At 42.0% G+C, this 26011-nt stretch overlaps 1 protein-coding gene across 1 annotated transcript; it reads left to right on the top strand.

Moving 5' to 3' along the window:
* The first annotated feature begins 10167 nt into the window (after window positions 1–10167).
* LOC124795453 lies at window positions 10168–25786 on the top strand. The gene is made up of 2 exons (XM_047259483.1): window positions 10168–11024; window positions 25227–25786. The coding sequence occupies exons 1-2, from the start codon at window positions 10656–10658 to the stop codon at window positions 25236–25238; spliced, it is 381 nt and encodes a 126-aa protein (XP_047115439.1). The 5' UTR covers window positions 10168–10655; the 3' UTR covers window positions 25239–25786.
* Window positions 25787–26011: the final 225 nt, after the last annotated feature.

Below are 26011 nucleotides of genomic sequence, written 5' to 3'. Positions count from 1 at the left end.
AACAAGTAACAAATCATCCGCTATTATGAGTGACAAATCTGCTGAATACTTCGCAAGTGAAGCCGGAGCGTTGAGTTGGCAAATGAACAAAATTTGATCTGGGGATTTCTAACATATCTACATAGTAATGCAACATATTGTACAGATAGTTCTAAATACAAACCTTTTTGATTTTTGAAATGTGTTCTTTGATTTGCAAATCCTGGAATAAACAGTTCACACCATTCTTCCCATGTTCTGCTTCCCACAGTCCTGTTGCTATATTCCCTGCATCTTGAGCAGTACGCATTTCTACCTGACAAATGAAACGCTCAGTATCAAAACTCATGGTGCTGTGAGAACGGCTGATACGCTAATGAAAGGCCCCATGTGAAAAGTAATAGGTACGAAATAGTCACTGCCAGCAGCGGGCAGCCGCTCGTGCACACATGGCCGCGCGGTTTCCGCTACCGCTGCCGTACGACTAACCACGTGTCTAAAGTTCCATCTATACTGAAGAGCCAAATGAAGAACTGGTCCACCCGCCTAATATCGTCTAGGGTCCCCGCAGAAGTGCCGCAACACGACGTGGCATGGACTCGACTAATGTCTGCTTGAAGTAGTGCTGGAGGGAATTGACATCATGAATGTTACAGGGCTGTACTTAAATCCGTAAGTAAGGGGGGCATCTCATTTGAACAGCACGTTTCAAGGCAGCCCAGATATGCTCAATAATGGCCAGTGGAAGTGTGTAAACTCAGAAGAGTGTTCTTGGAGCCACTCTGTAGCAATTCTGGAGGTGTGCGGTGTCGCATTGTCCTGCTGAAATTGCCCAAGTCCTTCAGAACGCACAATGGGCATGAATGTATGCAGGTGGTCAGACAGGATGCTTACGTAAGTGTCACCTGTCAGAGCCATATCTACACGTATCAGGAGTCCCATACCACTCAACTGCACACGCCCCACACCATTATAGTCCCCTGCTGATATGCAGGGTCCATGGTTTCGTGAGGTTGTCTCCGTACCCTCACACGTCCATCCGATCGATGTAAGCAGAGTCAAAAGACGGTTTGACGTGCCTGGGCGAGGCGCAAAGCTTTGTGTCGTGCAGTCATCAAGAGTACACGAGTCGACCTTCAGCTCCGAAAGCCCATATCGATGATGTTTTGTTGAATGGTTCGCACGCTGACTCTTGTTGATGGTCCAGCACTGAAATCTGCAGAAATTTGCGGAAGCGTTGTACTTCTTTCAGTTTAACGATTCTCTTCTGTCGTCGTTGGTCGTGTTCATGAAGGATTTTTTACTGGCCCCTGCGATGTCGGAGATTTGATGTTTCACCTGGTTCCTGACATTCAGGGTACACTGGTGACTTGGACGTACGGGAAAATCCCACTTCATCGCTGCCTCGGAGGTGGTGTCCCCCATCGCTGGTGGCCGACTGTTACACCACGTTCAAGCACTTAGATCTTGATAACCCGCCATTGTAGCAGCAGTAACCGATCTAACAACTACGTCAGTCACTTATTATTATACAGGCCTTGCCGTCCGCAGCGCCGTATTCTGTCTGTTTACATGTCTCTGCTTGAATACGCACGTCTATACCAGTTTCTTTGGCGCTTCAGTGTATTTGTACTATGTAATGCTGACCCAGTGATCTCTATACTAACTGGATGGCGAACTTCGGCTGTCATAGCGTGCCGTCGTCTGTTAGCGCCGCCATATTGCAGTTAGGCAAGAAACTGTATGTGATATTTCAGTTAGAAAGGCGGCACTCGTTTTCGTTCGAAAGTATCTACATTCTTGACGATAATAAAACTAACTAAATCAACATTAAAGCAACGAACTACCAATTTTGTTTTACGCTCTTGAACACTAAATTCTACTGTAATTTCGTAAATATAAAGTACCTAAAAGCGAAACAATATGTTTCCCAGGCGTAAGGAACAGTTTTATTCACAAATGTAATGCACTTATCAGTGGCGTCATCATCTTTGGCGTCGGCAAAAAACGTAATGGGGTTTATTTAAACGTGAATTTGGATATCCACAACAGTATGCTTATTATTGCCACGCACCGTATGAAACAACCAAAATTACGTGTGACACTGACACGAAAATTGTTATCTTCTTTTTCTGAACTAATTCACATGTACCAACGTGGAAATTGCGATGAAATCAGTTAGTTTAAAGTGCATATTGAACTGAGAACTAACATATAAACAGTTCAGTCTATCTGGGTAATTTGCACCACTTTTTTCCGTCTTTTTGAAAGTACTGCACACACAATTTACATCACTACAGAGACCAAAATTTCACACTTATTGCTAAGATATGCTTGGCAATTAGGAAATATGTACTAGAGATGCTCTCTTGGAGCAAAATTTCAATTTTAATACTGGTACAAAATTACTCACTCATTCTGGGTAACTTTAGTCTTAAAAACATAGTATTTTTCCCATAGCTAATGTTCTGAATAACTTTTCATCCCAAAAAAAGGAAATCAGGTGTTAATAAGAAGTAAAAACAGTGTTGATTCAGTTTCCAGATTTACTTTGAAATATCAAGATATTTGTATCAACCTGGCAGTGTTCAACTTAAATCACTGTCAGAAGCTTACTTCACAGTCAAAGCAATTAAAGAAAAATCACAAGCCTAAGAGCTTTTAGGGAGATGGAAAGACATTTGAATGAATCACAGAGGTAATAAAAACGTTACATGTGGTACAAAATAATACAAACAGGTGGAACACCAGCCATTTGAAACAAGAATAGCAATTAGTACAAAGATACCATGATTAGTTAAAAGTTACCCTGATTGTAATGTCCCAAGGAACACCTTCATTTGTCTATGTACTTTTTTATTATTTGTAAAACAATGAATACTGTAAACATTAAGCATGAGCAAGGGTATTGAAATGGGAACACAAAAACACATTGAAACACGAAATTTATTTTTGTCATTTCCATACATTTTTAACCAATGCTGCAATGTTACAGGCACAACACTACACATTACTGAATAAAATAATCTTATCGAGTTTTTGTCTTACACTAGTTGTATCGTGACCTATTTTCTCAACCGAAAACCTTTTCCCATATGTTTTCAGCCGCACCTGAATGTACCTGGATGCAATCTTACGTAAAAGATGTCTCTCATGCAAATCTTCAATTCCGCATTCATTATGGAATTCATGGTTAAGTTTAGGGAATGAATAGTTCACAAATTTTTTAAGGACACACATGACAATCTTACTAATTAAGTGCTTTCGCCTCATGTCACCACTGACAACAAACATTTGAAACAATTTTTCTGAGTGCTTCACCACAGAGTATACAGCATTACTTGTTTCAATAAGCTTGACTCGGCTTACAAATTTTGTGAATGAGCTCTTTTCTGCAGTACTAAGAAGTGCATATGTTGCGTCATCACGAACAACATTTGGCCTAAGAATGTAGAGGCAGTCCTTACATGTAACTTGTTTTGAAATTGTGAGGGCAACATACCCCGCAATGTAGTTCAAAACGTTCTGCTTGTATGTGGAAAACAGAGTACCCTCTTCAATAAGTGAGCACCATTTTTCTACTTCATCTACAAGAGGATACTTTTGTGATAGGAAATCATACAGTCCTACAGGTACCATTGAACACATGTTAAAATTTGCACAGTTTCCCCCAACAGTGCTAACATTAGTGCCTAAAAGCAACTTGCGCGTAGCACACTTCAACTGATATGAATTTGGGTTGTTATTCCAACGCCCTCTAGATCTCACACATGAGAAGAAGAGTTCAATATGATCTTGGGAAAACTTATATGTCAATAAATATTGCAGAGGAGAATTTTCCCTAGTCATTATTTCCAGTGCAATGGCTTTAATCGAATGTATGTTCTAAATTATGCCAAAGGCAGAAGTATTTCTTGGGTGCTGCAGGAGAGAAACACCATTTACTTTTAAACTTCTTATATAAGATTCTGTCTGATTAAAAATATCAAGCCAATATGCCTGATTACTCAGTTTCAGGCTGATTTTATATCCTGAAGCTAGAGGATTTCTGGAGTTAAAGACATCAAAAATTCTGTCTATAAATCTCAAAAACTTCACTGTTGCCTCACTACCATTGAATCTGGGATTACCAGCTCTTCTCAAAAAATCTATAGTATCTGCAACACTAGAACTGAGTGTTTGAACTGCTAAGCTGACATTCATCTTTTTATTAACATAATTAATATGTTGTCCTGACGTCTTGTTAGCAAATGTCATGCCTTCCTCAATTTGCAACTCATTTAGTTCTTTTAAGTACTGCCACTTAATATGGCCATTTGTAGACTCTATAACACCTACTTCCGCTAATGCATTTCGAGCAAGTTTCACTAAATTACCCATATCCAAAACGCAGTAAACATTGTTGTTTGAAACTGGGTGAAGGAACTGAGAAGAAAAAATTTTTTGATGAAAATTAATACTGCATCCCAATGAACGAAGAGTACTTATATTTGTCCTTGTGCCATCACAAGTGACTGCCCAAATTCTGATGCCTGATTTGCTTAGCCTCTCCAGAGCAGAGTTTATTAAATTTGCCTGCACACTACCATCAAAGCCATTCACTAAAAAATACGCTACAGGACACTTAAATTTACCTTTTATGGACACAAGCATAAAAACTAGTGCCTCTGAAGCTTCTTTCACTTCTTTTGATTGTTCAATTTCTCCTCCAAAATCTACAAAACCTGTATACCTCTTAGTTTCCTGGTCCCACACTACCTGTTTTCTAATTGCCGTACTGTCTATTATGAGGCTAGAATCTCTAAATTCAGTCCTCACTTGATGGTTAAATTCAAAGTACCTGAACACATCACTTAAAAAGCCAGGATCACAAGTCACAGTCCCTGCCCAACGAGAAATCAGTGATCTGTGAGGCAGAGGCATTAATGTCTGTAAATATTCATACGCCTTAGGAGAGTAAAAATATACTGTCTTCGCAAAGATTTCAATGTCTGTTTTGTACCTGTTTCCCTTGGATAACACACTGTTATTCAACAAATTGCACACTAATTCCACCTGAGTCCCTGTTTGTTGATTCAGGAATTCATGTAGCTTCTCTGTTAGATGACCCTTCTCTTTCAGAGCACTTATGATGTCTTTGATTGAATAGTTTTTCTTCTCTCTTCTCCTAATTTTTTCCTGCAGGCTCTTGATTTTTCTTCTCAGTGCCTCCACAACATCTGGTAAAAAACTGCATGTGTCAGTGGCCTTGTCAATCATTTCTAATTGTGTTTGAGATCCACATTCCATAGACGTTTCACAACTCTGAGAAAACTGAAACAAGAATAGAATACAAGTAGTACCGGCATGAAACAAAGTTTGGCAAGTACTTATGAGAAAACATGTTTGTCTGAAGCTAAAACAATGTTTATGTGAAATGACTAACATGTTCAGTATAATCATGAGTTTCTGCAGTAGGCTGTTTAGTTGTTATTCTAATATGTCGCCTTGGTTGCTTTTCCTTGGGCATTAAATGCTTCGGAAACGCAAACTGTGATGGCACTGCATCAGGCTTGAGATGCCTTCTCGAAGTACCAGGCCTTACTAAATAATCTTCTTCCAAGAAGTGATCTGCACACAAGAAACTAGCCCTTGTAGGCGTGAAACCTTTGCGTTTAGTGGCAATGACACACTGTTTCAGCAAATCGCATTTTTGCAGAGGAAACCTGTCCAAAAAAGAAGAATGTATTGTATCATGCAAGGCAACGATCAAGATATTTACTAGATTGTTGTCATTTCTTGACATTCAATTATTACCTGTGGAAAGTTAAATTACTTTCCTTGTTCCACCGGTTCATACAGTTGTATGCAGAGCACGAAATAACCATTTTACACTCAACAACATACACTTCGTTAACACCAACAGAAACTGCTGCACACCCGAAATTTAATGGTGCTTTCACGAATACTTTACATCTGTCTTCAAGTGTCTGCCAGTTTCGTTTTTTCATCATCTCCGTGATGTTCGCCTATGAGTCAAGCAAATCTGTGACCATTCGTGCTGCCTTCTGTGTATAAGTTGAATATCCGTGGATAACATCTTAACACTTGGGCTGCTGATAAAATATCGATTTATCAATACATCGACATATATTTCGGTGGTATCGTGTATCGATATCGATATAGCAATAGCAGAGCAGATGTTTTTATTTTACATTACACTTTTTCGCAATTTTCGAAAAAAAATTGAAATTATTCTTTCGAAATTGTGGTAGAACGTAGTATTAACTTCGCTGTGTGAAGGAATCGTACTACTTTTTTGAGCTCTCATCGCGTCTTTCTCTTTGACTGTGTGAATAAGATTTCCGATATGAAGAAATAGCACATCTGTTGCGTTAAGAAACAATTTTTAACCCAAGTAGTGCGCTGTTTCTGCACATCGGAATTCTTCGAAAACAGTTGCTGAAAATGATGAACAAAAATCTAAATGACAAGATTGGTCTTTGCGATGGACAGAGACGTGTGAGGGAAAATGCTGACGTAATCGACGCTCGGCGCTACCAACAGAAACTGCAACGTTTAACTTTACCACGCAGCTTTGACGCTACAACTGCTAGGTTGCTGGTGTTTGCAGAAATGAAAAAACAGAGACATCGACATGAAGTGTTCCGCACAAATCCGATATGTCACGAAACCTAACGACGGACCCATCGGAGACTTTTTATTGTGCCACTTACATGCTGTACCCATGGCTAACAAAGTGGTTATCGCCAAGCGTGAACGTACATTGCTTTCCTTTCAGTTCTTTCCTTTAGGGAGATAGGCAGGCTGCTAGCTTGTTGAGGTACAGAATATCTAATAATAAATCAATACTTAAATAGACACTTCTAAAACCGACAGTATATTTTGCAAAGTCTGTAAGTAGGCTGTTTATGTTTTCTCTATGTAAGTAGGCTGTTTATGTTTTCTCTATGTAAGTAGGCTGTTTAGGTTTTTTTATTGGTAACGCCACCTCTGTATGAAAATCACTGGCTGTGCTGTGTGCAGTCTGTGGCTGCTTTGCATTGTTGTAATACTCGCCATTGTAGTGTTAGGCAGCTGGCTGTGAACAGCGCGTAGCGTTGCGCAGTTGGAGGTGAGCCGCCAGCAGTGGTGGATGTGGAGAGAGAGATGGCGGAGTTTTGAAATTTGTCATGAACTGCTATATTTATATATGATGATATCAAGGTAAATACATTGTTTGTTCTCTATTAATATCTTTCATTTGCTAACTATCCCTATCAGTAGTTAGTGCCTTCCATAGTTTGAATCTTCTATTTAGCTAGCAGTAGTGGCGCTCGCTGTATTGCAGTAGCTTGAGCAGCGAAGATTTTTGTGAGGTAAGTGATTTGTGAAAGGTATAGTTTAATGTTAGTCAGGGCCATTCTTTTGTAGGGAATTTTGAAAGTCAGATTGCGTTGCGCTAACAAAATATTGTGTGTCAGTTTAAGTACAGTCATGTATAATTGTTCAATGGGGACGTTTCATGTCTAGCCGATACTTTTATACCCCGGTATATCGATATTTATTTCGTCCATCAATCGACACTTTTTCGGTATTTTGATGACCGATGATGAAATTTTTTTTAAATATCGATTTATCGGAGTCCCTATATTTTTAATAATATTAACAACCCTACTTACCACAGCACCACTTCGTTCGTGTTTTCATACAAGGCGTTCCTTCAGAATTATATGACTTTTGGTGTGTCCCCGAGTCATAACAACAAATATCTACCTCACGACAATGCCTGACGTTCACTCATATGTCGCTAGCTCGTAGATGCACTTACATTAAAATTCTCAATGCATTTTTCCTAAAAAGTACGATCATTCAGGAAGTACGATTTTAGCGTTCTAAGGCGCCTTGCCACGGTTCGCACGACTCCCCGCCTAGGAGATTCTAGTCCTCTATTGCACATGGGTGTGTGTGTTCTCCTTAGCTTACGTTAGTTTACGTTAGATTAAGTAGTGTGTAAGCTTAGGGACCGATGACCTCAGCAGTTTGGTCCCATCGAACTTACCACAAATTTCCAGTACGATTTACTCGTTATGAATATCTACACCTACATCTTTTCTACGCAAGCCAGTTACCATGAGTTGTTGATGAGGGGGAGGGGGGAGGAGGGTGGCTAATTCTGGTACTATAACACTACTGGCCATTAAAATTGCTACACCAACAAGAAATACAGATAATAAACGGGTATTCATTGGACAAATATATTATACTAGAACTGATATGTGGTTATATTTTCACGCAATTTTGGTGCGTAGCTCATTGAGAAATCAGTACCCAGAACAACCACCTCTGGCCGTAATAACGGCCTTCATACGCCTGGGCATTGAGTCAAACAGAGCTTGGATGGCGTGTACAGGTACAGGTGCCCATGCAGCTTCAACACGATACCACATTTCATCAAGAGTAGTGACTGGCGTATTGTGACGAGCCAGTTGCTAGGCCACCATTGACCAGACGTTTTCAATTCTTGAGAGATTTGGGGAATGTGCTGGCCAGGGCAGCAGTCGAATACTTTCTGTATCCAGAAAAGCCCGTAGAGGACCTGCAACATGCGGTCGTGCATTATCCTGCTGAAATGTAGGGTTTCGCAGGGATCGAATGAAAGGTAGAGCCACGGGTTGTAACACATCTGAAATGTAACGTCCACTGTTCAAAGTGCCGTCACCGCGAACAAGAGGTGACCGAGACGTGTAACCAATGGCACTCCGTACCATCACGCCGGGTGATACGCCAGTATGGCGATTATGGTTGGTTGGTTTGGGGAAGGAGACCAGACAGCGTGGTCATCGGTCTCATCGGATTAGGGAAGGATTGGGAAGGAAGACGGCCGTGCCCTTTCAGAGGAACCATCCCGGCATTTGCCTGGAGTGATTTAGGGAAATCACGGAAAACCTAAATCAGGATGGCCGGACGCGGGATTGAACCGTCGTCCTCCCGAATGCGAGTCCAGTGAATGGCGATGACGAATACGCGCTTCCAATCTGCATTCACCGCGATGTCGCCAAACACGGATACGACCATCATGATGCTGTAAACAGAACCTGGATTCATCCGAAAAAATGACGTTTTGCCTTTCGTGCACCCAGGTTCGTCGATGAGTACACCATCGCAGGCGCTCCTGTGATGCAGCGTCAAGAGTAACGGCAGCCATGGTCTTCGAGCCGATAGTCCATGCTGCTGCCAACGTCGTCGAACTGTTCGTGGAAATGGTTGTTGTCTTGCAAACGTCGCCATCTGTTGAGTCAGGGATCGAGACGTGGCTGCACGATCCGTTACAGCCATGCGGATAAGATGCCTGTCATCTCGACTGCTAGTGATACCATGGCGTTGGGATCCAGCACGGCGTTCCGTATTACCCTCTTGAACCCACCGATTCCATATTCTGATTAACAGTCATTGGATCTTGACCAATGTGAGCAGTAATGTCGCGATGCGATAAACCGCAATCGCGATAAGCTGCAATCCGACCTTTATCAAAGTCGGAAACGCGATGGCACGCATTTGTCCTCCTTAGACGAGGCTTCACAACAACGTTTCACCGGGCAACGCCGGTCAACTGCTGTTTGTGTATGAGAAATCGGTTGGAAACTTTCCTTATGTCAGCACGTTGTAGGTGTCACCACCGACGCCAACCTTGTGTGAATGCTCTGTAAAGCTAATCATTTGCATACCACAGCATCTTCTTCCTGTCGGTTAAATTTCGCGTCTGTAGCACGTCATCTTCGTGGTGTAGCAATTTTAATGGCCAGCAGTGTATATGTAATTCCCATTTGCATTCAGCAGTCGCAAACCATTGCCTGGTTAGGTACTTATAATTACTTTAGCTGTAGCTGCCCTAGTTTTGTAGTTATCTGCATGACAGTAAAGGAGCGCTTGCCAGTGGCGCGGCGTCGTGTGATGGCCGTGAGCGATGCAGGGAAGTGATTGACCGTGTCGCCGTGCGAAGCCAACGTTGGAGTTGCGGGTGCCAGATGACACTGCTACGGGCAGACTTCTTTTCGCGCGCGCGCAGTGGCCTGCTGGAGCAGCAGAGGGTGGGGTTGGAGCGTCAGCACGTCGCGCGCACGTCACGGGTCAGGAGGTCGCCGTCGCCGGCTGACTGGGCCGTATATGAGGCCCGGAGCGCAGCAGCAGGGTCCAGTCGCCCCCTTACGTCAGCGGCGGCAGCCCGGCCTGCGGTCGGGAGTGTCTCTAGTGCGAGAGTGTGAGCGCGCACGTGTGCTGCAGCTGACAGCTCCCACCAGACGGCTCTCCGCTCAAGGCCAGCCGCGCCCGTCAAGGACGACAGCAATCCGAGAGTGGCAGCGCACAGCTCCCTCAGTAATTGCGGATCCACCAAATGACCTCGATGCTCGTCGATGACGGTCAGTGCTGACCACCATTCCAGAGCACCGCCACCGAGCAGTGGACAATGTCTCGGGGAGTTTAAACATTCGCAGAATCGCCGCAGAGAGCAGCGCGGTGTAGCCGGGAGTCGTGCTTACGCAAGAGACGGCTCTTCGAAACAGGTACGCTCCGAAGCTGAACAGCATTCAGCTCTGCGCCACCGAGACGGTCGCGGGAGCGGTTCCCTCGCAGCACAGGTGTGAAGCGCGGTAGGACAGAGACGGTTTCATCGCCACTGGGACAGCGGCTCGAGGATGGTGAGCGACGAGCGGACGCCCCTCCTCAGCCACGTGGTGCTGTTGGTTCCCAAGGAGCCCGGGGCGGCCACGGTGGTGGCGCCGGGTCCCATGCTACCCGTAGCTGCCATCGGCGGCGACGGGTGGTCCGGGCTCACCAACAGGGAGCTGCTGGCTATGGCGCAGGACCCGTTCTGGGTGCGGCTGCGGACGCTCACCTTCTGGGGTTTCTGGGTGTGCTGGTTGGTGCTTTTCGTGGCCGCCCTGTCCGTCGTCTTCACCAGTCCGCCGTGTGGCGAAGCGGACTGCGCCAACGTCACACTCACCACGACGCCGCCAGCCACCGATCTTCCCTCCACAGTGACACTCGAGGCCTGGACAACTATGGTCAGTATAACTGTCAGGTCTCATGGACACTGAACAGACGAAACATTTTTTTTTTTTTTTTTTTTTTTTTTTTGGAGTTCCGTGACTCTTACATAGCATCAGTCTGTTGCCCGTCTGTCTGTCTGTCCAGCTGTTCAAAACCCTGTTATGTCACATATTAAGGTCAGCCGGCCGAGGTGGCCGAGCGGTTCTAGGCACTACAGTCTGGAACCGCACGACCGCTACGGTCGCAGATTTGAATCCTGCTTCGGGCATGGATGTGTGTGATGTCCTTAGGTTAGTTAGGTTTTAGTAGTTCTGAGTTCTAGGGGACTGATGACCTCAGAAGTTAAGTCCCATAGTGCTCAGAGCCATTTTATTAAGGTCTACGATCCGCTGATGATGTAAAAAAGTGAAGCTTCTAAATCAGTACCACGAAAAGATAAGGCCATTTGTGTAACATGTTCTGATACAAACTCATTCAAAATGGCTCAAATGGCTCTGAGCACTATGGGACTTAACAGCTGAGGCCATCAGTCCCGTAGAACTTAGGACTACTTAAACCTAACTAGCCTAAGGACATCACATACATCCATGCCCGGGGCAGGATTCGAACCTGCGACCGTGACTGACTGAAGCGCCTAGAACCGCTCGTTCACAGAGGCCGGCCAAACTCATTCATTAAAACCTGTAGGGTGCTTGGCGTTGATGTGGAATCACGATGAAAGATTTCACATTAGAGGTAAGGGAAAAAATTTTAAAAAAATGTTAATTTGTAATTATATTATACGAAAAACTTTTCTTTTGCCGTTTGTTATCTGACTTCAAAGTTGAAATTAAAACATTCTTTAATGTCTTGGAATCCATGGAAACGATATCGTACCAGTATCAATTTCGATAAGAGGCAAATCCTCTAGTCTCGGAATTGATAAACTGTCTACATGCATAATTAAGTTTGGTCGGAACCCTCGGTGCGCGAGCCCTGCTCCCACCTGACAAATTTTATTTAAAAATAAGGTCGCATTTTTCCACTTCTTCCGTATTTATTTCATTGGTACATGACTAGTTTCTGCTGTTTTTGGCTACTTTCAAGTGATTTTGTACAAAAGAAAGCGTCCTACATTACCTCTATAGTAATGAAACGCAATGATAGAAACTTATTAGAAACGTAGTTACTTGCAGCAGACAAATACGCAATGCACAAACCGGTGTAAACTTTTGGATACGTTTCAAAGAGCACACAAAAGCGAACAATAACAATACTAGAGTCTTTGCATTACATCTCTTAATAACAAGCATACTTCCAAAAACAGTCTGAAAAGCTCCAAATTCTGTATTACACTAAGGAAGAGAAGGAAACGAACATTTTAAAAGAAATTGAAATTTTCAGTCATTTAAAAAGCCTAAACCTCTTTATGAACATGCGGATCTACAGAACAGAAATTTTCACCATAACTTTAGTCACATTATTTTAACTACCAATCAAAAATATTCTACACAGTAAATAAAATTTACAATATAGTGTTACGTCGCGACATATTTTAATATTTTTTATTTTACTTTTGCTGTTATTTGGAGTCCAACTTTCCTTAAATACACAAATAAATATATATTAGTAGTTATTTGAAATTAATAGTCCATTTTTACCTTCAGTCCTTGTTCAGTGTAATATCTCTGTAAATTTATTAAAAAGTCGAGCAGTCAAACGAAGACATGCGAGCCAAAACGAATAGAACACGCAACTTTAAAGATGCTGCCATTCTAGTGCATGTGGAACATTTTTCTACTGCAGGTAACCATCCTTCTACGAGTACTAAGTTACATTCATATCGTTACGTTCCCATTCCTGGAGTTAATGTGGTGCACCTCTTTTTTATAAATATATTAATAGTTATTTGAAATTAATATTCCATTTTTACCATCAGTGTTTGTTCGGTGTAATATCTCTGTAAAATTATTAAAAAAATCGAGCTGTCTAACCAACAGGACACCAGACATGTGAACCAAAGGGAATAGAACAAGCAAATTTAAAGATGCTGCCGTTCTAGTGCATGTGGAACATTTTTCTACTGCAGGTAACCATCCTTCTACGAGTACTGAGGTATAGTCATATCGTTACGTTCCCATTCCTGGAGGTAATGTGGTGCACATCTCTCTTGTAAGGAAACTACATGAAAATAGCTTAAATTGTAAAATAAAACTGTACCAGTAAAACAAATACAGCAGAAGTGGAAAAAAGCCAGATTCTCTTAATAAATTTCCTCTAAACGAAGGAAAAGAATCGTTTTCTACTTGCATTCGACTTGAGCCCTACTATTTTTAGAGTTTACGTTCTGTTGATCATAATTTTAACCTGTCACTGTGCAATGCGACAATTCCGTTTTAAAATTATAATACAGCTTCACAGCGGTAGATCTGGCAACATGCTGACCATTTACATGATTTCTTAAGTTTGATTTTTTACTTCCATAAATTCATTGTCGTTTTCTTCTTATTTTAAACCCACATCACACTACTACACTTCCAGATTTCTTCTGTGTAGTCAAGCAGATATGACTCCAGTTTGTATTTGAAGTTCATTTTATTACACACACACACACACACACTGTACCACAAACACTGCTACAAATTTAGGATTCTTCCATGGAACAGGAGGAGTTGCCAAGCAGATATGATTTCAGTCTCCACTCGAATTTAATTAAATTATCAGTTGAAGTTTTTACATCACTGCCTAGGAAGACAAAGATTTTTACTGTCAAATATCTCACTGCTTTCTGTGGCGCATTAAGGCAGCTGTTCATCGAGTATGCCGTACTGTGTTTCGTTATCCAGGAAGTTTGCAGTCCAACTGCAAGACATTCCAGTAAGCACGTGTTATGTCTATTAGGCGACAGTTAAGAACTTTAGAGAAGGTTTTCTGGAAATCTAGGAACATGGCACCAGCCTGGGCTTTGCTATGTTCTGCCATGTGGTCCTCGTGAGTGAATAGTACAAGCTGTCAAAAAGAAATATCTTCCAACAGTTCTTAATTTTTCATTTAGCACTAGAGATGAGTGATGCTATAACAGTTTCCTGGTCACCGATTACTGGCTCTTGATCAATAAAATCTGAAATTTCGGACATTATGCTGCCAGAAGATCCAATACATTTTCCTTATAAGTTGGTTATCTAAGTAGTTGCTCAAGATAACTTTCACAAAATGTATTTGGTGCTAACTCATAAATATCTTTGTCCCTCCTTTCTGTTTCTTTAAGGTTAAACGTTAAGCGATATTATCAGTTTTACGATTCTCCTCTATTTACATTAGATATGATCGACAGCAATAATAATTATCGCTTTAACTTACTATTATAACTGGTAAAATTTACTTAGTTGCTTTCTCCACACGCATTTTTCGTAGTTTTCCTGCGAAATATATTACGTAATCAAATCAACATACTCGTCGGAGGATTGTGCATCTTCCAATATTGGTTTTCTGAATTTACCTTGAAGTTTTAGTTTTTATTAAGTTTAAAGTGTGTTAAATATGGTAAATTGTGTCAAACGTGGCGCAAACTACGCTACAAATCACACTATCATGACAACCTACAGTTATGATTGGTGGGGGCTCTATCACAATCTAACACTATTACCCATTCGTCGTAAACTGCCATTCTATTATTCTGAATGAAGTCTTCCCTGGAAAGTCCAGAAGTGTTGTCAATATCTGCAAGGAGTAGATTCCCCACTTCTGGTTTTCTGCACAATCACACGCATATGCTGATCCCGTCGTACCAACTGCCGTACGTCTGAGACATGCACATATCGTTTGGAGTAACAGAGGGCTTTTATGCAATTAGCAGAGCTCCCATAAAGCGACACAAAGGGTGTTCTATGTTACTCTATCCTTTGCAAACTTCGGTTAATGCTCTAACTCCTGTTTGTGTCTCACATACGTCATAAATTATGTGTCTCACATACGTCATAAATTATGTTAGGTATACAATCAGCGGATCTCTCAACTTTTCTGTTATATTTATGTATAAGTACACAATGTAATTCGTATTACGTTGAGACGTGTAGCATGTTAACATGATTTAACGTTATGGTGAAGTAACGAACATTTAAAAAACGTTTGACTTACACAATTAGTGACAACTTCATTTGACTTCTCGATGTTTTGGAAGTGTTCTGCAAAAAAGTTTACGAAAGCAGTAGATAATTACGTCTGAAAATTGTAATATACTGTTCGTGTTAAGAATTCAACAGTCTGCGTTGTACTGCCTCACGAAAAGCCTACAAGAACTTGGAACTATGTTCCGTACCCAGACGCGGAATTATGATCTTCGTTCTCCGACTTTTGAATTCGAGCGTTGGGCATAGTATTTACGGGTGTGATTTATGGGAAAGGGCTTCGTACCACGCTGTGCAGCTTTTAGCTACCTGGAAGTAGTGTTTGATGACAGAAACGATTAATTAACAGTGATAAACTACACTTGTTTCCGCGTTACCTGAAGTACCTTGATTTTCCTGTGACGTACGCGACTTTGAAATGTTATCCTGTTTTGCTTTTGTTAAGATTTCTGAAAGTTGCGAGGGACAGAGTTGGTGTATTGACTCCCAGCAGCGTACACTGTTCAGCCCATAATCATCAAAACCACCTCGTCATAGACACAACAGCAGTGTCTAATGTTGCATTGCTCTGTATGGAATAACAGCAGGTCCTTTCTTTAAGTGTTAGTTCTCTGGCGAAAGTTATGATAGGTAGGAAAAGAGATCGGTCCTGTAATTCTTGTTGCACTGATTAAACATAACACTCCGATTTTTAGACAATACATATGGTCATGATGTAATTAACGATTTTCGGGACACCAACGTCGACTGTTCTGCGACTTCGTGCACTCTGATACAAGCAATCCAGAAAAAACCGCATTTCAGAATCCGCTTCTCCATCACTATTTCTGTGCCTCGTGATGACTGGGTGTTGTGTGTGTCCTTAGGTTAGTTAGGTTTAAGTAGTTATAGGGGACTGATGACCATAGATGTTAAGTCCCATGGTGCTCAGAGCCATTTGAACCATTCTGAATCCATCACTTACATACTGCAATAGCCTTGCCTTACTGACGTCTGAGTTGATCAATCGAAGCACTGCCGTTAAGGTATAAGGTTTCAGTTTTTATATCTACATCTATACCCCAGCTCTGCAAACTACTGTGCATGGAAGAGGGTAGTTCCCAAAATACCGATTATTAGGGCTTCTTTCCGTTCCATTCACGTACTGAGGGTGGGAAAAATTGTTTAAATGCCTCTGTGGGTGCAGTAATTAATCTAATCTTGTCTTCACGCTCTCATCGTGAGTGGTATGTAGGGGCTGTAGTATATTCCTAGAGTCATCATTTAAGGCCGGTTCTTTAAACTTTGTAAGTAGGCTTTCTCGAGATACTTAACGTCTATCGTCAAGTGTCTGCCAGTTCAGTTCTTTGAACATCTCTGTGACACTCTGCCGCGGTTCGAACAAACGTGTGACTGTTCGTGCTGCTCTTCTCTGTATACATTCAATATCCCTCGCTACTCCTACTTGGTACTGTGAGCAGTATTTTAGGATGGATCCCATGAGTGATCTGTAAGTAATCCCATTTGCAGACTGACTGCATCTCCCTAGTATTCCAGTAATAAACCGAACTGTAAGTAATCCCATTTGCAGACTGACTGCACCTCCCTAGTATTCCAGTAATAAACCGAAGTCTCCGACCCGCTTTACTCAAACTGAACTCAGTTCTTTCCATAAATTAATTTACGCAAAAAATTCCTGATCAGTGGAGATCTTAAGCCACGTAACCAGACTGGCACATGCAGCAGAAACGTAGCAGTATAATTGAGTGTGTATAACGCAGAATAGTAACTACATGCTAGCACCTGGAGATGGCATCGTGCTGCCGAAACGCGTCATATCAAGTTTCCACTGAAAATAAAAAGTGATTCAAATAAAGAACATGTGAAAGTTTCAAAATTCGGTCATTAGTTTCTTTACTACAGAACGCCTCTTATTTCTACTGGAATAACCAGAAAGCTATATGTTTCTAAAGGTACTCCATATATTTAGGGACACTGCTGTGTGAAGCTTCAGGACGAAAGTAACTTAACGCATAGCATGTCACTGACTAGTAAAGTAGCCCGATGCAACTTCTGCTCTACATTGAAAGGCTTGCTGCAGTATAGTACGGAAGGAAACTGAAAGAAATGCACAACGAGACGAACAGAAATGATACTTTTACTCGAAGACAATAATTATACTAAAATCACCGCGATGGACGATGGTGTCCTGATATTACAAAAGGGGAGACTCGGTTCTTAATAGGGTGTTGAAACTTCTTAATATTTTTTTTTACTTGGACTGAAATAACTGGGAAGGTGAAACTTCTTAATATAATTCTGAAACTCCTGAGTGAAATTGAATGAAAGTTCAAATTCAAATGGCTCTAAGCAGTACGGGACTTAACATCTGAGGTCATCAGTCTCCTAGACTTAGAACTACGTAAACCTAACTAAGGACATCACACACATCCATGCCCGAGGCAGGATTCGAACCTGTGACCGTAGCGGCCGCGTGGTTCCGGACTGAAGCGCCTAAAACCGCTCGGCCACAGCGGCTGGCCCGAATGCAAGTGAACTTGCTTAAACTGTTGAGTGAAACTTCATGTACTGTCACTTTGCTTGCCTTTATCATTTCATTTCTGATCTACAGAATTATTTCTGACAAATACAACTCAAACGCAATCTGACTGCACAAATAACTAACACAAAAGAATGTCCCTGAATGAGAAGAAATCCTAACAATAACCTATACCGTTCGTAAGACACTTACCTCACAAAAAATCTTCATTACACGAACTACGGCGATACAGCAAGCACCAATACAGCCAGCTAAATAAAAGATTCTAACTACTGTAGGCTCTAACTACTAATAGGCATGTGGTTAGCAAAGGAAAGATTTTGTTGCAGAGCAAACAATGTATTTAGCAAATTTTACCTTAATAATGTGACATCCAGTTCAAAAAAATATATAATCGTCCGTGACATCCAGTTCCAAAAAATTATATAATCGTCAATAATTTTAAATCTCTGTGACGGACGCTCCAGACAGTCCGCTCGCGCTAACACTTCAGGCCTCTTACCTCATCACTGCTAACTTCCAACCTCCATCACTGCTGACTACACACTCCCAACTGTCGGTCAGACCAGCCACACAGAGTCTCTTACAGAGGGCGTACAGCGCTCTCAGAGTTATTAATGTAGTCGATCGTGCTGCCAACATGACACATATAAACAGGCTACTTACAGTGTATGATCACGGCAGTCCGTATTGTACAACTTGATCCCATGCTGGCCATGAGACTGGTGAGGAATTCCTGTGGAAGGGCGTTACATTTCTCCCACAGCGCGGTTGACAACTGGTGGGTGGTCGGTGGCGCATGTAGAAGTGCTGAAATACGTCTGTTCAACGTATTCCACATATCTGTTGGTCCATCGTGGCCAGGGGACATCTGCTGGTAAGTACTTTTCAATGCCAATAAACTTCACCAACAGCCGTATCCTTTATGGTATTTTATTTTATTCTGGAAGCATCCAGTTTTGGCAATTCATCTTCAGGCTCCATACGCTTTTATCCAAATAAACCAACTTATCGTTTAGCGCCATGAAAAAAGCTTGTGGGATCTGAAGAAGTCGAAATGAATTGCCGAAACTGGATGCTTACAAAATGAAATAAAATATCTGAAAGTATACGGTTGTTGGTGAAGTTTGTTGACATTGAAAAGCATTCCACATATGTTAGATGGGATTCTAGCCATGGAAACGGACTGGTCAGTCCATTTGCCGAATATCATCTCGTTGCTATAGCTCCTCCACCAATACAGTACGCTGACCAATGAGTGTACCTTGTTAAAAGGTTTGGAGATTAGTACGCCCATGCAACACTATGATTCCCCTCAACGTAACACGTTGACCACCAAAACGAACATGTGCGTGTTAAAAGATTTGGTGGTTAGTACGCCCATGTAACATTATGACTACCCTCAACGTAACACGTTGACCACCAAAACGAACACGTGCGTGTTAAAAGATCTGGAGGTTAGTACGCCCATGCATCATTTTTGACTACCCTCAACGTACCACTTTGACTACCAAAACAAACATGTGCGACAGTGCTGGACGTATGCTCATATGGTGAGAGGTAGGAATATACAGTGCTCCTAGAACATTGTCGAACAAGACAGTTTTGGTGGTCTAGGTGCTATAGTGTGGAGAGGTTCAAATGGCTCTGAACACTATGGGACTTAACTTATGAGGTCATCAGTCCCCTAGAACTTAGAACTACTTACACCTAACTAATCTAAGGACATCACATACATCCATGCCCGAGGCAGGATTCGAACCTGTGGAGAGGTATAACGTTGCTTGAGCGTACTAACCTTAAAATATTTGAACACGCTACACTGATCGGACGGCGTTATTGTGACGCAATACTCCTTCCGCAAGCGCATCTTTTCAGGGATATATGAGGCCCTGACTTAATGTTTATGAATGACAATGTGCGACTGCATCGAACTGTATGGGTGGTGGAGCTCTTGGAACACGAGGATGTTCGGCGAGAGAACAGACCGGCCCGTTCCCCTACATGTCCTTAAGTTTGGGGCCAGCAGCTGACCGGGGTGGCCGAGCGGTTCTAGGCGCTACAGTCTGGAAACGCGCGACCTCTACGGTCGCAGATTCGAATCCTGCCTCGGGCATGGATGTGTGTGATGTCCTTAGGTTAGTTAGGTTTAAGTAGTTCTAAGTTCTAGGGAAATGTTGACCTCAGAAGTTAAGTCCCCAAGTGCTCCGAGCCAACCATTTTTGTGGCCAGCATGAGAACTCGTTGCAGAGGATGCATTACCGCCAGTACTTACCACACATCCCATTACGAGCCATGTCCCGCATTTTTAACGTCCATCGGACCATCATGAATCACGGTGACTTCCAATGCAATTATGGTCTCTGAGTAAAACCGTTATTTTTGTTCGTGTCATTCCGTATTTCTTTCAGTTTCCTGTATTATACTGTAGTAAGTTTGTCTACGTATGGTCGAAGTTCCATCGAGCTATGGTACTAGAAAGTGACATTTCGTACGAAATTTACTTTCGTCCTTAAGCTATACACACCAATTTGCATAAATACACAGGGTTCCACTGAACTGTATGAAAAAAACGTAAATTAGTTACAAACTACGGCGTGCATACATTCTATTCAACATGTAAATGTCACAGCAGGTATTCGGGTTTAGGTTATGACAGGGTCGATATGATTGCCATCACTTGCGATGATGTGGCGCAGACGAGTAGCGAAATTCTGCATGTCCCGCTGAAGTATCGGAACATCGATGCTGTCGATGACTCCTGAATGGCTGTTTTGAGCTCAGCAGTGTTTTTGGAGTTATCGCTGTACACATTGTCTTTAATATAGCCCCATAAAAAGGAGTCCCCTGTGTTCAGATCCGGGGACCATGGCGGTCAATCGACGTCCACGCCAGTGGCCTCTGGGTACCCCTAGAGCCAAATAGCGGTCCCCATAGTGCTCCTCCAGGACATCAAACACTCTCCTGCTGCGATGGAGTCGAGCTCCGCCTTGCATGAACCGCATCCTGTCGAAATGAGGATGAAATCATCTTCCAAAACCCTCATGTACCGTTCGGTAGTCACCGCGCCATAAAGGAATATCGCACCGATTATACTGTGACTCGGCATTGCGTACCACACAGTCACCTGTTGAGGATGAAGAGATTTCTCGATCGCGAAATGCACATTCTCAATCCCCCAAATGTGGCAATTATATTTATTAACAAAACCATCCAAATGAAAGGGGGCTTCGTCGTTAAACCAAACGGTTCGTGCACGTACTAATTCCCATCATGCCCCGCTGCCAACTGTGCAATATGAACGGTCTCACGCAAACCGTTCAGAAGTTATGACGATTTTACTTCATACAGTTCGATAATTGTCACCCTGTATGAAGCCCCTTTAGCAGCATAAAGCTTTCTGATTCTTCCAGTAGAGGCAAGAAGCTTTCTGTAATAAGGCAATTAACGACTGAATTTTCAAATTTTTATTCGTTTTGTATTTGAATTACTATTTATTTTCAATAATAATTTGATGCGACACGTTCCGGCAGCACGATACCATTTTCAGATGCCCAAGAGTATTTATTATTTCGCGTGATATCCAGTGGTGTATATTGCGATTGTGCTGCTCGATGCGCCAGTCTGCTTACGTGGCGAAAAATCTCGACTGATCAGAATTTTTTATGTAAATTAATTTGTATAATCCTGTAATTTGTGTGAGTTATACACTATGAGAGTAAGTTGTATTCTCACATTCCCTTGAGCCCTAGCGCCACAGTGTGCAACTACCGTGACGTAGTGTTGCTGTTGACGGAAGGAAGGAAGGATGGAAGATTTACGTCCCGTCGACAATTGGGTCATTAGAGACGGATCGCGAGCCCGGATTAGGGAAGGATTGGATAGGAAATCGGGCGTGCCCATTCAAAGGAATGGCCCCAGCACCAGGCTTAAGCGTTATAGGAAAAAGACGGGAAACCTAAATCCAGATGGTCGGACAATGATTTTAATAGCCGTCTTCCCGAATGCGAGTCCAGTGTCCTAACCACTGTGTCAGCTCGCTCGGTGCTGTTGACAGCATACGGTGGCCGTATTCATTGACGAGGGTTTATGACGCTCAAAGTTATTACATCCCCTGTGCCATCAGTTCAAAAATGGCTATGAGCACTATGGGACTCAACTTATAAGGTCATCAGTCCCCTAAAACGTAGAACTACTTAAACCTAACTAACCTAAGGACATAACACACATCCATGACCGAGGCAGGATTCGAAAATGCGACCGTAGCGGTCTCGGTGGCTCTTTGTTTTGTGCGTACACTTCTGGCAACCATATCAGGCGAATTTTGGCCTGACAGCGATGTGTGACTTACATACCATCCTCAGTCCCGTGTTGTGTGAACAGTAATCTTAAACTTCTGAAAGACTGTAGAACTCCAATTAATTACACGTCCTTCGCCCATTTGATGTCCTATATGTGAGAGGATAACGCCACATCAATTTCTGCTCAGAACGTTGTAGAATTGTAATTTATAGAGTAACTACCGTTTCTGCCACATCTTGTTTGAGAGTGACAGTTCCACGTTCAGGAGTGACAAATTTTATTGAGGCTCTCCTTCACGATGTACTTTTGAGGGAGGTTATATGTGATAAATCGAAGGAAGCACATGAGAAGCTTACTTGTTCCATGTTAGCTTATTCGCTTCTGTTCGTTCTAAAATTACAGTTAAGCTCTTCGATGAATCAGTTTATTTATGTGCATATCGGTAGCTGTATTCGTGAGTTGTAGGTACTTAAACTACAACCTTGCATCCCTAACGTGCTGTATTTGTAAAGCAGAAGCATTGTGAATGTATATCTTTAGAAGTATGCAGACCATGTGGGGAATGTTTCCTTTCATCATTTTGTTGTGACGATAAATACGTGCCAAATGTAAAACAATTAGAAGGAAATTAATCATGCACAAACAGGGACACAAATTTCCGTCAAATCTAGGCATTCAGTAGCTCTGTTTGTTTTACGCCGAGAGTCACATGTCTTTCGTATTTATTAATATAGCCTACCAAAAATATGAACAATCAACAGGTTTTTACACAGCCTCAATCGAAGTTATAAATCCTGGTGGTAGAGTTTCCCCTCTAAAATACAAGTTTTACATACCGTATACCCAAACAATAACGAAAACAGATGCAGGTGAAAGTATACGATAGCATAAGCAAAAACGGACCAGTAAACATCGATGTACAAACGAGCCGCTTGCGAGGTGATTGCGAATGTGTAATTACGAGTTGCCACTGACACCGATGCTGTACAAGTTAGCGGGCATGTATTTGAAATTAAACTTTTTGGTTAAGTCTCCATCTAATGACACAGCATACAGGACTGGCATCATGTTGTCTTCTCAATCGTGTCCCGATTCTGCATGCAGCATCACTATGGCTGTATCCATCCGTGGATATTATATTCGTCATCGTCATACGTGATGATGTGGAGTGCTGTTTAGTACGCAATACGCTCAGCTCTGGTTCGCGTAGTTGGAGATTTGGACAGCAGTACTACATTTCTAACGCGTTAAGGCTAGTGGTTGTGCCCTATCTTCGACATCTGCGTGATGTTATCTTCAGCAAGATAACGCAAGACCGAGAGTTTCCCTTTCTGTCATGACCTACCTCGGCACGGACGGTGTTTGACCGTTGGCCTAATCAGCCTATTCGTCAGATGCGCTCATTGAAAACATCTGATGTTAGGATGTCGCTAAGGCCGGTATTACACTATCATATTTCTTTGTCAAATATCTTTGTCCAAGATATTTGATGGTGTAATAGGGAACTTTGTCAAATGTCGTCCAATATTTGACGCTGCATTCTGTCGTCTGTAGTGTTTTAATAAACATTGTGGGTAAGTACAATTGGTGTGTGCCGACAACTACAAAATCAATAGAGATGTATGAAGCTGATGAGGCACTTTACAACGTGAGGCACGCTGAATACAAAAATAGATTACGACGATTGGAGACGTGGTCTAAACTAACCTAATCCTCTCCTGTAGCAAGGAATCGAAGTGTTACAGTGATCCTGTCTTCTACAGATGTAGCAGTTCTTAAGTGAATATTGTGCTTTGTGATATGAGGATACACTTCATTGAGCACATACAGAAATGTAGGCTCATCCATTCTTAAGTAATTGATGTACGACTTGACGTCCTCCACTATAAGCTCACGTAACAAATTTTGATGAATGCTTTTATCGTGTCGTCGTAAAACCCACGGCTTCACCCAGGTATGTTTCCTTTTTTTCCCCCCGCTTCTCTTCCGCATATGCACACAGTGCATTTGTGGTACATGCAACTGCTGCGGTTAATAACAAGTTGTTGTCAGCCATCTTGAACTTTGACGAAAAATATGATGACAGTGTAATACCCCTTCTAGCGCTACGTCAAAGATCTTTGTCAAATATATTTGACGGAATATTTGATCACATCTTTGATCAAATCTTTGACAAAGAAATTTGATAGTGTAATACCGGCCTAAGGGTCTGGCACGCCATCATTCACCAGTCATTGCTCTTCATGGACGCTTATACAGAGCTGCAGCTACAAGCTGCATAGAACGATGTAACCATATACACGATGCTCAGAAACAGTCTGAAAAGCTTGTAAGGGTGTTGAAGGGTAGACTGTACTGTGAAATAACTGTTAACAAAAGAATTCGATATGTTGTGCTCTTTCCGATTTAATTTGCATTGAAGTTAGGTTATCTGGTCGTTGCGTGCACAAATCCAGGCAGTCTGCCACTGCTGGTGTTGCCAAATTTGTTCTTTGTTTGGTTAGTTTAAACCGAGAAAACGAAAAAAATAGAAAAAAGGAAACACGAGAAACCATTGGGCAGTAGGGAGTTCTATCCTTCTTAACGCCAGCGTCTAATTTTTGTAAAGCTGTCTTGTTTGGTTTGAGGAAACCAAACGGAGAACACATTTGGCAACACTGTCTCTAGCAGGCTATTTGAATCTGCACACACAACGATCTGAATGGCTAACTTCACTGCTAATTAAATCAAATACAGCGCAACTTATCGAATTTTTTCGTTAACAATGATTCCTCAGCAGAGTCTACCCTGCAGCATCCTTACAAGCTTCGTCAGACAGTTTCTGACCGCTGACTTAGTTCGACTTGATGTTCAGTTGTGTTAGAGCCAGTGTTGCTGCCAGAGGTAGCAGCACTGTATACTCAATTTAACACCAAGCAAACACCAAATCACGTACAAATTTAATCACCGGCCGTTCCTGCTATTCTGTACATGCAAAATCAGGAAATTGCGTTATTTGCTAACCCTCCTGCTCTTCCAATTTTAATTGTCGGGAGAATGCTATCTAGACAGCCGTTAACTGGTTCATTCGTCCTGTAATATGAACTCAAATTCAGCAAGTTTCTAGACAAAAAGACCAAAGACGCATTCCACGGAGTCGAGTCACTGGCATTCTCAAGTTGATACTGCTATCTAGTCCTTTTTTTTTTAATGGAACACTTTATTTGTTTATTTATTTTTTCTTTAATCGTGCATTCTGAGCTCTGACAGCAATTTGCTTGTTTCCACAGGTGCCTCGCTGAGGGGATTCCCCTCCAGCGCTTTGTCCAGAGTTTCCCTCTGGTCGGGAGAACTGTTACTTGGACGGCGAGACTACTAACACCGACACGAGAGGATCCCGCGGGAAACGCCTCTCACGATGCGGCCAAACTGTGACCTACAGTGCCCACTAACTGCAAACCGTGGATAAGTGCAGTGCAGACATCCTGAATAACAGCTATGAACGACGACACGCTTCAGTCAGGTTGCCGAGGAAACGTTTAACGCCAAATGTTGTACAGCCCAGAGGGATTAAAAAGGAACGCGTAGCTGTCTTGTACACATCACTATGTTTGATCGTATAGCTAAGTCCCTTTATGGTTATTGAAAATAAATACGTTTGTGCTCTGTACATTACAGAACATTAGGCACGTCATGAAGTAAGTACATTCCTTGCAGTCCCAAGATGGTAAGATTTCTTTTGTATCAAAAATGTATTGTAATCCAAAGTTATACACTTTTATTTGCTGTGATACACTATAGATAATTTTTAACAGATCGGCGTAACTGTTTGTATGATTCTTTTCGTTTGCGAAAAATGCCGAAGACGGTAGTATTTAAACGAATAAAACTTGTTTCACACAATAAAAGTTATAAGGTGAAACTTGGTCTTTTTATTTGCTCATTCATTGAACCTAACCATTTGGAAAACCAGCTTTTGTTATATTAAATCTTTTCTCATGTTTTCTCCTCAAAGCATAGTTAATTGGGACTTTTCATGTACACATATATGAATCAATAATTACCATGATCTTCT

Source organism: Schistocerca piceifrons, chromosome 1 (genome assembly GCF_021461385.2).
Source record: "Schistocerca piceifrons isolate TAMUIC-IGC-003096 chromosome 1, iqSchPice1.1, whole genome shotgun sequence".
NCBI lineage: Eukaryota > Metazoa > Arthropoda > Insecta > Orthoptera > Acrididae > Schistocerca > Schistocerca piceifrons.
The sequence above is the reverse complement of the archived record's forward strand: the minus strand, read 5'-3'. Positions and strand labels throughout refer to the sequence as shown.

Bases quoted from the DNA above. Each gene is read 5' to 3' on its own strand.
- LOC124795453 (XM_047259483.1), top strand. From the start codon at position 10,656: ATGGTGAGCGACGAGCGGACGCCCCTCCTCAGCCACGTGGTGCTGTTG.